Source organism: Fringilla coelebs (genome assembly GCF_963513975.1).
Source record: "Fringilla coelebs genome assembly, contig: SCAFFOLD_33, whole genome shotgun sequence".
Lineage (NCBI taxonomy): Eukaryota > Metazoa > Chordata > Aves > Passeriformes > Fringillidae > Fringilla > Fringilla coelebs.
Genome location: NW_028167443.1, coordinates 2863533 through 2880068, shown reverse-complemented (window position 1 = coordinate 2880068; position 16536 = coordinate 2863533). Strand labels below are relative to the sequence as shown.

General features: G+C 52.2%; 2 protein-coding genes across 2 annotated transcripts in view; one reads left to right on the top strand and one right to left on the bottom strand.

Annotated features, from left to right (window-relative positions):
• LOC311165919 (uncharacterized protein) overlaps positions 1-16536 on the top strand; it is a 465566-nt gene that overhangs the window by 87359 nt on the left and 361671 nt on the right. The window lies entirely within an intron of this gene.
• LOC311165923 (uncharacterized protein) lies at positions 12303-13917 on the bottom strand (the record flags this gene model as incomplete). Its single annotated transcript, XM_084227410.1, has 1 exon — positions 12303-13917. One exon carries the CDS (start codon positions 13915-13917, stop codon positions 13177-13179), a length of 741 nt encoding a protein of 246 aa, XP_084083536.1. The 3' UTR covers positions 12303-13176.

The window sequence follows — 16536 nt, the reverse complement described above, 5'->3', positions numbered from 1 at the left end:
AAGGGGGAAAACTGTTTCTGTTGTATTTGTGTGTAACTGGACTGTCTGGGAAGGAAGGGGCAACTTGACATAACCAAACAGGGCCTCCCAGGCAGAACTGTCCCTTCACCTACCCAGGGAAGTGAGGGAAGCACAGCAAGGGCTGTGTGGCTGTTTCCCTGTCCTAGTTCTGGTTTCCCTCACAAAGAAATCGTTCTCTGTGTGTGTGTGAGTGTACACTGTCTAGGAAGGAAGAGATACTCCTGAAGTAACCAAATAGGGCCTCCTAGACAGATTTTGTCTCTTCAACTACCCAGGGAAGTGAAGGGGAACACAGGAAAGGCTGTGTGATTGTATAACTTGACCTTGCAATTAATTCCCTGTCGTAGTCTTGGTCCCTTCACAAAATGACTGGAAATCTCAGTGCAAAAGGTAAAGCTGAATTTTATGCTCTGCTTGCTAAATACAATGCCACACCTTCTCCAGGAGGAGAAGAAGAATGGGCAAACTGCAATTGGTTTAATTTAGAAAATGTTATTGATAGAATATGCTCTCTGCAACATGAATCAAAACTCAAACTGGGCAAAAATAAGACTATCCTCTGCTCAGTTTTGGGAGCTTGCCTCACAGCAGCCATAGAAACTCGCTTTAAGCGAACAAGTGAGGAAAATGCTATCATAGACTCTCTCCAAAACCTAGTTGAAATCTTGAAAAAACAATTAGATGAAGAAAGAAATGAAAATAAGTTATTATGGGCTGCCTTGAGAGAGGAACATGTTAAAAATTCACATAATGCCGATTCCTCAAAAGAGGCAGAGGAAAAGGAAACTCCTCACATTAATCAAAATTGCCCTCAAACAGAATTAGCTCTGATGAAAAATTGCGGGAAACACTGTTGTTACAATAGCATAAAACTTGTAATTAAAACAGAATGCAACTATATCAATAATGAAGATCTTGACCCGCACATAACCACTAAAGAAATCCCGTACACTGCTACTGAATTAATAAGACTTGCAAAGCAGTACAGGCTTCTCCCCCACAAATCTGAAACAGAATACGTATGTCAAGTGTCTCTCACCGGGGGAGATCAGATTCTTTTGTCAGAACAAGAAGCCGGTGGGTGCTGGGGACATGGGGTGTTCTTAACAACGGGAGACAGACGTATCCCATGGTCCCTGAATCAGCACACAGTTTATTGGGCAGAGGGGCTCAACCCCTGGGAAAGGAGAGACCCTTTGGTTGGTACCCCCAACCAACTCCGAGAAAACATTCACAAAGCTGGCTGCCTGCAAATGATCCATGAAAAGAAATTAATTCTTTGTTTTGAGTCACCAATGCAGTCACCTGTAAAGCCTGAAATTATGACTTCTTTAATTCAAGGGCTTCCAGGAGCACTTAAACCTGCAGAAATTTTCCCTCAAAAGACCATAGTAGCTATGTCTCCTATAGAAAGACCAGATAAACTTCTTAGTAACCAGAATGACCCATTTGTTCCCCGTTATGACTTGCTGAGAAAAGAGATAAAATGGGATTGGATTCCTTCTCAGAAGGAAGTATTGCAATTGCTGATTTTTGAAATAACAGCTCACCAAGCACTGGACCCTATACATGCTACAGATCCCTTTCAGGTGGAGTGGAAGTTTGCCTCCTCACAGCTATCTGTTCATATACGGCAGCGGGGTCCTGAGGGTCTGACAGAGCCTGTTGGTTTTTATTGCCGTGGTTTCAAAGATACTGAGAAAAGGTACACTGCCTGGGAAGGGGGGTTGTTTGTGGTTGTCTTGACTCTCAGGGAGGTGGAGGAGAACCTGGTGATCCAAGAAACTGAGAGCTTGGGGAGCAGCCAAAATAAACTTGCCTCTGTGATTAAAGCAACCCCTCCTCTCTCCCCCACTTCTGCTAACAGAGAGGGAGAAGGCAGTGCTCAGGCTGAGGAACTGTTAACTGTTTGGAGTATTTTCCAACTTGAGGGACAGAATTATTTTCTTGTTTGCATTAACTCTGAATCCTATGCTATGTTTATATTTGAGTTGGTCCAGGCTGATGCATTTAAAAGAGCTACCAGAGATAATACTGTTAAAGCAATGCAGGGATGGTTTGGAATTTTCTTAAAACCACAGGAAATTCAATCTGATAATGTTCCTCACTTTACTGTCAAAGGTGCGCAGGACTGGGCAAAAAGTGAAAAGATTAAATGGGCTTCTCACACCTCTTACTATAGATGGGAGGTAAATGGGTGTTCCAAAATCACTGCTTTTTGCCCAACAGCTCCAAGCACAATTCCTTTGCTACAGGGACCAGATGATTTCAAGAACCCAGCACATTACCCTGGACAACCTGGTTTTGGTGAATCCCCCCCTACTGTAGGGGAAGTACCACTAGTGTTCAAAACCTCTCTGACAATTCCATCGTTCTAACTTTTCCTGCCTCTTCATGGCAGAGTCTGTTGTGTTTACTTTTACAGAAGAAATCCAAGGGACATGAAGACGTGATAAACCATGATAACACTAGCTCTGGAAAACAAAAATAATGTTTTCCTTCTCTTTATGGTAACACCAGGTGATGATATTACACATAACATGTAAATTAATTGAACTTAAATAAATTGGATGTCACAACTAGAGATTTGACCAAATTACAGCAACCACTGCAGTAGTTTTTATTTGCTTTAAGAATCAGTGGTTGTTATCAAACATTTTGCCAAATTAGAAGAAAGTAAATGTAAATGATTACAAATTGGTAATTGATGCACTTGGTGCTACACAAAAAAAACCGTTTCATTGGCTGTGAAGAAGGCACTTTTCCCACTGAAATTCAAAAAAATAATCTGGGACAGTGCCACTGACTTTGAAAGAGAATTCCAATCCTGCTGGAATTTGGTGATTTTACCTATGACCCCATTTCAAACACAGCCACTGCTTTTGTGTTAACCGTACGCAATGCCTCTGTACATTTCATTTTCCCTGTTATTGCATTGGGGCTGGATGCTGACAGAGCTGTTCTCTATCCTTCTGAACACAGAGAATGGGCCAGTCAGTTCAACAACAAATGGCAAACTGTCAGTCTGGAATCTTGTATTGTCCAAGAACAACAAGGGTTCATCTGTGAAAGCAATGCAATCATAGCTCAGGACATTTGTTTAGACACAGAGCAAAATATCTGTCACTTGGAAATTCATCCTAATGAAGCTTTTGAAACAGTCCTGATATACATAGGCAATGGATGTGCATGCTTTAGAACTGCTTGTGATTTGGTATTTGCAGAAGATGTTGTGGTAGACAGTAAAAATCATTCAAATTTTTGTGCTAGTAACTTTACTAAGATCACAGGATGGGATTTCTCTTATGAAGCTCCAGTCACCTCTCATTACCTATTGCAATCTAACTGCACATTGATTCACAAGCTGATGCCTACTCCATCGGGATGAACCTCACTTTGGTGAGACAACTGCTGCTCCATCAAGACCTGGTTGAGATTCTGGAGAAGATTCAGAGAAACAGACAGAAAACCCTGGTGACTGTTCATGACAGCGTGAGACAGATACACCGTGTCGTGGAAAGAGTGAAGGAAGATGCTGAGCACAGGTGGTGGGACACTCTTTTTGGGTGGTCTCCTCCTGCCACAGGTGTCCTGAACAGTGTGTGCCATCCCATTGTTGTCCTTTTGATTCTAATTTTGCTTGGTTTTGTTTTATTAGCAGTTCTATTCGTCATGAATTGGAGAATGATGAAATGGATAACTGGATAGACATCCATAGTCAATGCACACAACTTGGCTGATGTCCTCTACACTGTGGAGATCCCCAAGGCATTTGACACAAAGCAATTATGAATTGAGCCCATGTCTTTTAGAGTAATTCTTGATTTTAGTTTATGATTTAGTGAAAATCACTTATAACTTTTAGTGAATTGTTTTAGAAAATAATTTTGAATAAATATTTGTATTATGATTTGTTTATTGCTCTTGCTTTGATTATTCATTATTTGTATAGCCACTTGAAAATTGTAATAAAATTGATACTATTCTGATTAATCAACCATTTGAAAATTGTTATAAAAATGATGCTGCTGTGATCAATATTAATTATGTTTGTTGTCTCCATTTTCCCTTCTTTTCCCTATCCTTTATTTTCCTCCTTTCTCTTTTTCTCCCTCTCCCTCTTGCTGTCATCACTATTTTTTCTGGGTTATGCTACCAACAAATGGCGAGTCTTGAAGACGACGCTCCAGATGAAGATCCCTGTAAGACAGTCACGAGTCAGGGGGTCGTGTGAGAGTCTGTCTGAAATATCCTTCAACTGCCTCACAAGTGTCATTGAGAGAGCACTGAAGATCCCCCTGTCCACAGGCCTCGGGCTTCGTAAGCCAGGAGAGCTTGGTGACCCGAGAGCATTGCTGAGCTACTCCACAGGTGTGTTTATCTTTTCTGCATGCTGCACTGCACTTCAGGAGGGGAAGAAAAAAAGGACATTCTGACCTTTTTGCAAATATAGCTCTGAGATTTTTCCTCTCCCAATTCCTGGCCTGGCTGGACTTTTCCTGAGTGTTAGGAGTGGTCCCTCAAAGAAGACCCCTTCCGTCCGTTTGCACCCACTGTGACAGACAAACTGAGATGTAGCAAACCCCCTCAGCAGAGAAAAGCTGAGACATGAAATCCCCATGGGAAAAGGCCTCTCCCACACTTTGCAGGGACTGGGACTGAAGCCCCCAGCCCGGGGGAGGTGCGCGGGGGGAGGCGAGCTGACCAAAGCAAGATGGATGTTGCAGGTGCAGGCACTGAACCACGAAAACAATGGCTCTGGCCCACTGAGATATGGACTGTGTGTACCCTTCTTCCAAACACCATTTTTACCCCGAAGATACAATAGATTCAGTTTCAAAATCACTCCCTTCCCCCATGGAAAAAGTGTATAATAGGAATCCAGATGAGCTGCATCTCTGAGATCTCCCCGGACGTGAACTGGTGAACCTCATTGGCCGGACACCGAAGGACTCCGCCGTTCCACCTTTGGCAGCTTTATACCCTTTTCTTCTTCCTCCTTCTTTGCCTTGTGTTTCCCTTTTCCCCCCATTCTTCCCCAAGGCATTTCTGCTATGGTTATTTCAATAAAAGTGCATTTGTATTGATGATCACTGCAAATCCCCTTGTACCGTGTTGGTTCTTTTTGCACCCTGAGATCAGGAACCATCACCAAACCCGTTCGTAAGGACGGATCGTGACCCCCATGGACCCCCAAAAGCCCCTGGATTATCCCTAAGCAGGATGCCAGAGAAAGGGGAACCCCTGCAGCCATTGGACCCCCGTCAACCCAAGGAAAGGAAAACTCTGGAAGCCCAAAAGCTGTGAGATCCGCAAGAGGGACTCCTGGGGGAGTTTTTTTGGGCTGAATCTTGATATTGTGGAGATTTTCATGGACACAAGACCCCTGCTGACTTCTAGAGATGGATTTTGGCAGGAGGAGCCTCTACTCCAAGGCGCTCCCACCTTGGTTTCCCCAAACCAGGATCTGTCATTCCCACGCTGTGGCCAGATGAAGAGGAGGAAAAGCCCCAGAGATCCATCATGAGGAGGGGCTGCAAACCCAGCCCTGGGAGCTCTGAGGAGGAAAGAGCCCCCCTGAGCCAGGAAGGCGGCCGGAGATCCAGCCAGAGCTCAGAGCTGGTGGAGAAGCCTCATGGCAGGGAGAAGGCACACAAGTGCTTGGAGTGTGGGAAGGGTTTCAGCTACAGCTGCACCCTGATGGAACACCAGAGCATCCACCCTGGGGAGAGGCCCTGTGAGTGTGCGGAATGTGGGAAGAGCCTCAGTGGGGCCTCTGATCTCATCAAGAACCACAAGATCCGCACTGGGGAATGGCCCTAGGAGTGCTTGGAATGTCAGAAGAGCTTCAGGTGGAATTCAGGGATCGTCACTCACCAGCACTTCCACACACGGGAGAGGCCCTGCAAGTGTCCCGAGTGTGGGAAGAGCTTCGTGCGCTGCTCCAGCTCCATCCCCCATGGGAGGATCGGCGCTGGATGATCCCCAGTGACCCCCGTTGGGCAGAGCCCTGGTGCCCCCCGATCCAGGTGATCCCTGTGGGTGGGGGAGGGTGTTGGAGAGATTTCTTTGCCCTCTCCTTGTGCTGCTGTGATTAGGTTGGTAATAAATTCCCTCCGTGTGCCCAGGCCGGGTCTGTTTTGCCCGTGCCGGATTTGCTGAGGGATCTCTCCCGGCCCTTGTCCCCACGGAGGAACCCTCGGTTCCATTTTCTGTCCCTGAGCGGCCGCGGGGGGCAGGGACAGAGCGGCTCTGAGGGTGCCAGGCATGGGGCCAGCGTCACCGCTCGGCACGGGCAGCGCTGAGATCCCGCGCACCTGGGCACGCATTTCTGGGCTCCCCTGAGCTCCCACCTGCCCAGCGCCCCGAGGCTCCCCCTGCCTGGAAAAGCCGCACCCGGGGCTGCAGCGTCCCGGGAAGCCCTCAGCCAATCGGAACAGAGGCGGGTCGCGCTGCAGCCAATGAGAGCGCGGGGCGTTGAAGAGTCATCAGTTGCCGGGCAGAGCCCGTGAGCTCGGGTCCCCAGCAGTGCCGCAGCCAATGAGAGCGCGCGGCGCTGCCGAGCCCGCGCTGCTCCGGACTGGTGCTCCCAGCGCAGCGCGGCTGCTCCGGGGCTGCGGCCCCTGCCCGGCGCTGGCCGTGGGGCGAGGGGCGGCAGCTGGGGCCGGACTGGCGGCACTGGTGCTGCTGGGAGCCCCCCCGGCTGCGGGCGCGGAGCTCTCGGGGGAGAGGGAGGCGGGAGGCGGTGGGACAGGGGGAGAAGGGGGAAAAGAGGGCGGTGGGAGACGGGAATGGAGGCGGAGGAGGAGGGGACCCCCCAAAGGGAGAGCGGGAGGGGCTGAGGGAAGAGGGGAGGGGAGGGAGGGGTGGGAGACGGTGGGAAAGTAGGGAAAAAAGAAGGGTAAGACCCGAAAACGGAGCCCGGAGGGGATCGAGATTGGGGGGAAAAGGGTGGTTAAGGGGGCAACGGGACTTCCAAAGTGATTTAGGGAGCGGCTTTAGATATGAGGGGAGAGGATGTGAAGGGGAAGTGGGGGAAGGGTGGAAAAAAGGAAATGGAAGCGCGGAAAGCACGGTCCCATGGCGGCCGTGGGGCACAGGGAGTGCGTGGTGCGGATCCGGGGTGGCCCCTGGAGCTCTCGGGGTTCTGGTGGTGCGCCCCTGACCTGCACACTCAGGGGTGTTCCAGTGGATTGCAAAGGCTGAGTGTTACTTCATTAACGGCACCGAGAGGGTGAAGTACGTGGAGAGGCACAGCTACAACCGGGAGCAGTTCCTGCACTTCGACTGCGACGAGGGGATCTTATCGGGGTTCACCCGCTTTGAGGAGAAGGTGCCGGGTACTGGAACAGCCTCCCAGATTTCATGCGGCTAAAAAGGACCGCGGTGCACTGGTACTGCCGGAGCAACTACGAGGTGGCCGCCGTGTTCCTGACGGAGCGCCGAGGTGAGCGCGGGGCAGAGCGTGTCCCCTCGGGCCCTGCCCTGGCAGTGACCCTGGAGCCCCTCAAAACCTCCCTGGGAATCGCCCCAGAGCCCTCAGCGCTCCTTGTGCCCAGCCCCGGCACCTCCGTTCCCTCCGGGTCGAGCCCAGTCCATCCCAGTCTCTCCCACTCCATTCCCAGTCCATCCCAGTCTCTCCCAGTGACTCCCGGCGTGTCCATCTCAGCCTGGCGTGCTTCTGACGCCCGTCAGCCAATCAGAGCGCGCCTCTCTGATGACTCATCAGTTGCCAGGCAGACCCGCAGTTCCGAGTGCCCCGCGCTGGACTCGGCCTCCCAGTGCCGCGCACGTCATTCCCAGTTCCTACCAGTGCCGCCCCAGCCCCTTCCACTCCTCCTCAGACCATTCCCAGTCTGTTCCCAGTTCACTGTAGGACCCCCACCCTCTCTCCCAGTGCTCCCCCCCGATCCCCTCCCATCTCTTCCAATCCATCCCAGTCCAATCCCAGTATCTCCCAAGCAATTCCCAGTCCATTCCCAGTCCCTTCTCCTCCATTCCCAGTCTCTCTCAAGGCCATTCCACCCCTCCCCTCTCTCTCCCAGTTTCCCCCAGCTGATCCAAATGTGTCCCTGCTCTCCCCCAGTTCCCACCACCGTGTCCATCTCACTGGTGCCCTCGAGCTCCCAGCCCAGCCCTGGCCACCTGCTCTGCTCCATGATGGATTTCTGCCCTGTCTACATCCAGTTGAGGTGGTTCCAGGGCCAGCAGGATCTCTCTGTGGTGGCCACCAACGTGATCCCTAGTGGGGACTGGACCCACCAACTCCTGGTGCTGCTGGAAACTGCCCCCAGTGCGGGGTCACCTGCAGGTGGCAAGTGGAGCATGTCAGCCTGGAGCACCCCCCAAGCTGCCACTGGGGCACAGGGGAAGCACTGGGGGCACTGGGACAGCCACTAGGATGTAGTGGGAGCAACTGGGAAGAAGCTGGAGAGAGCGTGGTTGAGACTGGGAGAGGGGCTGGTGGGTCTGGAAGGGCTGAGAAGGGGCTTGAAGGATGCTGGGGAGGGTGGGAAGGGGTTGGGGAGGTCCTGGTGGGCACTGGGAGGGAGTTTGTGGTGCTGGATGTAACTGGTAGGGAGTTTGGGGGTGGTGGGTGCAACTGGGTGGGCGTTTGGGAGTGCTGGGTGTAATTCGGAGGGATGTGAGTGGACCTGAAGGGGCTGGAAGGAGATTGGGGATGGCAGGGGTTGGGTTGAGGTTGGTTGTGCTGGGAAGAGACTGGGAGGAGTCTTGGTGAGTCCTGGTGGGGCTGGGAGGGAACTGGGAGAGGGTTTGGGGGTCCTAGGGGGGTGGGGAGCAACTGGAAGGGGGTTGTGGGATCTCCTGAGAGGGATGGGAGAGGCTTTGGTGGGTCCTGGGGAGGCTGGGAAGAAATTGGGGAGAGGTTTCAAGAGGTCCTGGGTAGGCTGGAGTTAACTGGGAGGGTGCTTGGAGGCGTTTGGGGTGTCTGTAAGAGGTTTTGGGGGTCCTGACCCCTGCAGACCCCCCAGAGATGCCGCCGGACGTCGCCCGCAGCAAGATGCTGACGGGAATTGGGGGCTCCGTGTTGGGCTTCGTCTTCCTGGTGCTGGGGCTTGGCTTCTACCTGTGCAAGAAGGTGAGGGGGGGTCCTGAGGGTCATGTCCCCCCTCCCCCCAGGCATGTGTGCTCCCCCCGGGGCCCCCCAACCCGGTGTCACCCCCTTTTCTCTGCCCTCAGAGCTCCTGAGCCACCGGCGGCCGCAGCCCCTCCCCGTGGCCTCGGGCCCGGCCGGGACCCCCCGCTCCATCCCCTGCTGATTTTGGGGGTTCGTGTGTCCCCCCAGCCCCACTGGCACTCACAAGAGAACTTGCTCACACTTTATATGAAGTTCAGAGTTATATACTAGCACAGTACAGAGTATGAAAAATAGGAAAGCTGAAACGTAAGGCATCATTCTTAGGTCGGGATCACCACATGGCCATGGCTGCATTGTGGTCATGGCTTGGTCACAATCATCTCATGCTCATGGCCATCTCATGGTCACGGTCCTGTCATGGTCACATTCATGGTCATCTCACTGTAATGGTCATCTTATGATCATGGCTGTGTCATGGTCACGGTCATCTCAGGGCCATGTCAGGGCTATGGTCATTTCCTGATGACCATCATCCTGAGCTCATGGTTATCTCACTGGAATGGTCAGCTCACAGTCCCCTCATGATCGTGATCACACATGGCCATGGTGTGTTGTGATCATCTCATGGTCATCTCTTGGTCACAATCATCACATGCTCATGGCCATCTCTTTGTAACACTCATCCCATGGTCCTGCTCATGTCATGGTCACAGTCACAGTCATTGCACGGTCACAGTCATTTTATGATCATCTCACGTTCAACTCATTTGCCACAATCTTACCATGGTCATCTCTTGGCTATGGTTGGGTCCTGGTTGTGGTAATCTCATGGTCACAGTCATCTCATGGCCATCACCTGGTCATGGCCATTTCCTGCCACTCATCATCTCATCCTCTCATTCCTCTCATTCCTCTCATTGTTGTGTGTCGTTATAGAGCCTGACATGGTGCAAGCACCAGGACTCCATCAGAAGGCTGTATGGGCTCATTAATTAAAGCAACATGTTGCCTTTATAATTTTACAGGATATTTACATTTGCTTAACAAACCCATACACTGCCCAATGGTCATGAAAAAGAAACAAAACCCTCAAAAGGTGAAAAGGAGCCACGCCACTCTGTGAGCCAACCAAAGTCCATATCTTTTTACTTTCTCTCTTTCTTCAAGTTGTCATGGTGATAGCTTTGGTACCTTCCTAAAGGGAGATAGGAGCTTTTGCTTATCTTCAGGAAGTAACCTTATCTTTCCTTATCTTCCAAAGTAACCGCCCGGTCCACCCTGGGACAGGCCCAGACCCTGCTCATCTCCAGCCTCCCCCACCCCTCCAGGCTTCCAGGATCCCTCAGCTCCAGGATTGGCCCCTGCTGCTCTCCCCACTCCAATGCCAATCAGAGCCCCAACACCAATGTCCCCCCCAACTGGTACCACCTCCCCAGCTGGTACAGACAATTTGCCACAGGAACGCTCCACAATTCTCCAAAGGGCCATGTGTGTCTCACCTTTGGAGCCCTGCAAGATCCAAACATCCCCTGCTCCGCAAAAAAAAAACCTTCCCAGAGTCCCCCGAAGGATTTGGGGTGAGCTCCCCCTCCCCACTCACCTGTGAGATCTGGGGGGGTCGATGCTGCCAGGGCCAGGGGAGCTGCGGACTCAGAGGGCGGGCAGGAAAACCGCGTGGTTCTGCTGGGGCTCCTCCTCTTCCTCCTCCTGTTCTTCCTCTTCCTTTTCCCATCTTCCACCTCCTCTCTCCCTCCTCTTCCCATTGCTCCTCCTCCCTGCCCACCCCAGATCCTCCTTTCACACCCACCTCTCTCACACAGCTGCAGCGTTTGGGTGGAGGGAACCAGGGAACCTCCCATGAGGCCCCCAGGGATGGGCAGGGGGCTTGGGGACCCACCCAGAGCGGATCCATTCCCCCCCAGAGCCCCAGGGAATCACTCCAGGGATCAACTGATGGGGACACAAAGGGATCCCCACGGAACCACCCTTTTTCAATCCCTTTCCCTCCCCTCTCCCATCATTCCCCCAACCCAAAGACCCCTCCCAACTTTATGTGGGGATCCCATCCCTCTCCTGCTCTGAATCCTCTTTCACCCTGCACTCCCATCCTGCCCTCAGCTCCACCTCTCATCCCTGTGTTTGGTTCTGGGGGATCCAGGTCTCTCCTGCTCAGTCTGGGGGTCACATCCCCCCTTTCCCTCATTTCATGCAGCTCCTGGCAGCTTTTTCCTGGGAGCAATTCCTGAGTTTTGGGACTTTTGGTGTGTAATTTAGGAGTGTGACAGCTCTCTCTGGCTTTCCCCTCCCTGTTGTGGCCTCTCAGCTGCCCCTGACACCCTGGGGGTGCTGGGGTTTCCCTCCTGGGGAGAAGGACGTTCATCCCTTTCCAGGAGCCCAGTGTCTGGCTGGGGCTCCAGGTCAGGGGGTCCTTGAGCAGCTGCCCCAGAACCTCCCTCAGGGTCTCCCAGCGCAGCTGGAGCCGCTCAGCCTGGGGTCCCCAAAGGCCTCAGCAAGCCCCAAGTGCCTCCCAGGAACCCTCAACCCCCTCCAGCCCAGCATCCCCCACATCTTCCCCCCATGACACTGGCCATGGCCACGTTCCCACTTGTCACTGCCCATGTCCCACCATGTCCTCACCCATGGCTGTCTCCCCACCACGTTTCCATCCCTGTCATTGTCCCACACATCTCCATCCATGCCTGTGTCCCCCATGTCCCCATCCCTGTTCATATCTATGTGTCCACTTGTCAGCCTCCATGTGTCCTACCATGACCACAGCCATGTCTTAGTTCAATGTCTATTTTTAACTCAATATTGGATGTTTTAAAGGGATAAAGAGAAATGAAAACAAAGTCAAGGCCAAAGGAAAAGGATTTCCTTGTCCATACCACCTGAGGATGCACTGCTTAGGTAGAGGGCAAGAACCCTTTTTGGTGGAGTTTCTATCCCACTGTCTCCAAAATCTTGGTCTTTTCCCCAGCTTTTCACCACTTGGCTGTGGAAGACACCCTTGGGCAATAGGAAATCAAAATCATGGAATCCCTGAAGTTGCAAAACAACTTCTACTAGTTCAGGGCAAATTTGGGAGAGAACCCCCAAAGGGGTTCCTCTGGAAAGCAGATTCATTCAGCTCTTACCCCAACTGGTTCAGGAAAAATAAAATACCTCCTTGGAGAAAAGTGGAAAAAACTGTTTATTACACAATAAAACCTAATCAATATTAAACTATAAAACCTCTTGCCGCTCTAAAGCAGAGACAAACTCACAAAGTCCCTCCATGGGCTGTAGCTCAGCTCACTCAGTCTCTTATCAGTCCCTCCGGCGCTGGAAATGCCGCGGCCCAGGCCCGGCCCGGTGGGCCACAGGTGTGAGCTGCCGGTGCTCTGCTGGTGCTCAGGCCAGAGCAGGTTCAAACAGGTCCAAAGAAAAGGGGAAAAACCACAGCCCAGGGAACTTCTTTGCCTCAGCTAGCTAAAACTAACTAAAAGCCAAGGAGAGCTCTGTCCCGCTGTCTGTCCATCCGCAGACAACACAGTGCAGGAGCAGGAATGTGGAGGAGTGAGTGCAGTGTCTGAAAACAAACTGTGCACTGCTTCTCTCCCCCTTCACTCTCAGGACAAGTCCTAGAAGGTCAAAACTTATTATTCAGCATGAACAAAACAGACTGGGGATACAAGCATCATACAGTCAACCCAGAATATACCTCCAAGATGATCCAGTGCTCCTTGATGCCACCAGAAGATAGGATTGAATGCAAAAGATTTTATGGGGTTGAAAGTTGACACATCTGCTCTCCCCAAGGAATTCCCATTGTTGGTCTGTGTCCCAATGGATGTTCCTGCTGCTGGGTTTATCTAGCTGCCCACAGGGAACCAGGAAGATGTGGAGCCTCCAAGCCAGGTGTCTTCCCAGCACAGATCACCAGGACCACGGATCACCAGGGCTCTGCCCAATGGGGTCACTGGGGATCATCCAATGTGGATCCTCTCATGGGGGATGGAGCTGGAGCAGCACACGAAGCTCTTCCAGCACTCAGGGCACTCACAGGGCTTCCCTTAGTGGCGCCTCCGTTGGTGTTTGGTCAAGTGAGAGCTCGTGGAGAAGCTCTTCCCACACTCCCCACACTCGTAGGGCCTCTCCCCGGTGTGGATGCGCCGGTGGGTGGTGAGGACAGAGTTGTGCTTGAAGCCTTTCCCACAGTCGGGGCAGCGGAAGGGCCTCTCCTCTGTGTGAATCCGCTCATGTCTGAGGAGATCGGAGCTCCTTGGAAACCTCTTCCCACACTCAGGACACTCGTAGGGCCTCTCCCCGGTGTGGGTGCGCTGGTGTGTTCTCAGGTCCGAGAGCCACCCATAGCTCTTCCCACATTCCAAGCAGGTGTGGGGCCGTTCCCCTGTGTGGATCACCTGGTGCCAAATCAGGGCTGAGCTTTCTATGAAGCTCTTCCCACACTCCCCACACTTGTAGGGCTTTTCCCCAGTGTGGATCCTCTGGTGCTTCCTCAGGCCGGACCTCCATCTGAAACGCCTCCCACACTCCTCACACTCATAGGGCCGTTCCCCAGTGTGGATCACCTGGTGCTGGATCAGGTTTGAGCTCCGACTAAAACCCTTCCCACATTCCAAGCACTTGTGTGCCTTCTCCCTGCCATGAGGCTTCTCCACCAGCTCTGAGCTCCGGCTGGATCTCCAGACACCTTCCTGGCTCAGGAGGGCTCTTTCCTCCTCCAAGCAACCTGGGCTGGGTTTGCAGCCCCTCCTTGTGCGGGGTCTCCAGGGCTTTTTCTTTTCCTCCATCCACACAAGCCCTAGAAATGAAAAATCCTGGTTTGGGGAAAAACAAGAGGAGAGCACCCTTGACTGGGAGCTCTGCTATGCCCAAGCTGATCTCATTAAGTCTTTGGCAATCTTTTGTCTCTAAGAACCTCCAAAACTCCAAGATTCAGTGCAAAAATCCCCCAAACTTCAAAACACAGATAAAAAATTCCCCAAGCATCAAGATTCTGTAAAAGCCCCCTCCAAATAGAAAGATTCAGCCCCCACAAAAAAACCGTAACACCAACAATTAGCCCAAGAAAGCTCAGAAACACCAAGATTCACACCTGTGAAAATCCTGGATCCCCCTCCCCAGTTACCTGCCACATGTGAGGGGGGCAATGATCCTGGGGCTGGGGGGAGGCTGCAGATACAGGGAGGGATAGAACCTTGTGATGCTTCCTCTTCCTGTTCCTCCTCCTCCTTCTGTGTCTCTACTCTTCCTCAAACTCCTCTTCCTCCTGCTATTCCTCCTTCTCCTGCACAATCCCACCTTCTCCTCCCACAGGCAGTGTTTGACCATTTTTTTCCTCAACCCTGCTTTTCCTTCCCTTCTCCTCCTGCCCCCAGGCCCAGCACCCACTGCCGGCTCCCTCTTCCCCCCAAACCCACAGCATCCCACCGCAGGGGCAGGGATGGAGCTGGGCCAGGTCGGGCTGGGGCAGCGCTGGGCTCTCGGCCGCTCCCGCCCGCACTCGGTCCCCACTGCAGCCGCTCCCGCCAGGACAGAGCAGGGAGGCCCGGCCTTGGCGCTGCCCCACTCCCACCTCCCCAAATTCCCCTCGCGGGGGGCGCTGGGGCCAAACGGGGAGCGCAGGTGGGGAACGCTGCGAGCTGCGGCTCTGCCTGGCAACTGGTGAGTCATCATCAGTGCGTGCTCTGATTGGCTGAGCACTGCCTGAGGGCTGGGGCTGCAGCAAGGGGGGACACCCTGCTCCAGGGAGGATGTCCCACAAACGGGGGACCCCATGAAAGGAAAGAGAAGGAAAGTGTCTTTACAAAGAGATGCTGTGAATCTGCTCAGAGATAGGGCCAGGGACGTGTACATAAGGAAGTGACAGGAGAAGCCATCAGTTTCTGAAAATGTTATTAGCTGATGCTGCTCATCATAATTAGCTGTTATCAATTGATGTTATTATTTCATGCTACTGTTATTAGACGGCTGCTCAGCCAAGATCCTGCTAAAATCATGAACTTCGAGAAGAACTTAACAGACTTAACAGAGACATGGATATTGTTTGCTAAACAAAAATGGGGAGCATATTAGAAAGGGCTGATGTATTAGGTGGATTGGGATGTCTGTACCTCTCAAGTACTTGAGCCAATGTGTAAAGGGCAGATATTCAATTATCTCCCTTGGAACTGATCATGGGAATTCCTTACCCTGGTAATTCTCCACCTAGTGCAGGCTGGAGATAAGGGGTGCACATTTAAAGCAGCAGGCTCTGGCCAGAATCCTGTCTCCTGTGAAGTCTCTCCCACAGGAAGCTGGGCTGGCACTGACCCTGCCTTGGCACTTTGCTGTTCCCAACACCCACCCAGGACATCGGCTCCTGCCTAAGGAGTGCAAAGCAGCCCCACTGGTGGCCAAGTGGCCCATGCCAAGTGTCCCTGAGGCCACAAACAGCCGCCAGCACAGCTCAACACGGGGGGACCCCTCAGCCTCGGCTCAAGGGCTCTGAAGCCCCGGAGATTTGCACTCCCCGCCGGCAGCAGCAGGAGGGGAGGTCACCACTGAGCTGCCCTGAAGGCAACGCAGCAGCAGCCAGGGCTCCACAGCGGGCCAAGCCCCTGCGCCTGCCCACGCATCCTCTGCTCAAATCCTCTGCCTGGCCACCCTCCTCGGCATCTCCAGCCCCTGGGGCCAAGCCTTGCTGGCACTGCTGCAGCTTCAGCGCTTTCTGGGCCTGCCCTGCCACAGCTGCTGGGGAACACAGCGGCACAATTCCACTCTGGGGCTCAGTTACACTCACACACTGGGCTGCCTGCGATTGCATGGCTGGAAAATTCACCATGTAATATTCTTTAAAATTTTTTAAATTTTATTTCTCAACTCAGGCTTGGTTTGTCTTTGCCTTGGGGAAAGGAATTATGGTGGTTTTTTTTCAAGGGATGTTACACTACTCATTGGAGATGAGTTTAACATCTCAACAGACTGGGAATAGCCCAAAAGATGCCCACAGAGATAATGACCAGCAACAAAACATCAACACCAAAGCAGCAAACAGCAACCAACAGCTACCCCAGACACAGAGCTGCAGACACCTGGTCTGGAAAAGGCTGAGAAGGAAATCCAGGAGTGTGCACCTAATCAACATCACAGGCAAAGAAATCCGGGTCCCACAGGAAACCAAATACTAACAACTACACAACTTGGAAACAATGAACATTAAATCAGTAGATTTAGATTGGTTCAGACTGTATCAAATTCAGAAAAAATCCAGTAAAACTCACATGTCTCACGGAATGATTTTCTCTCCACACCCAGGCTATTTGTGAAAGAAATTATTTCTTTTCACATCCTGGCCAAAAGAACACCCCGGCCAGAATAAGGTAAAGCCTTGATTTAATGTTGTTGGAGACTTCTTGTTCTTCCCCCAG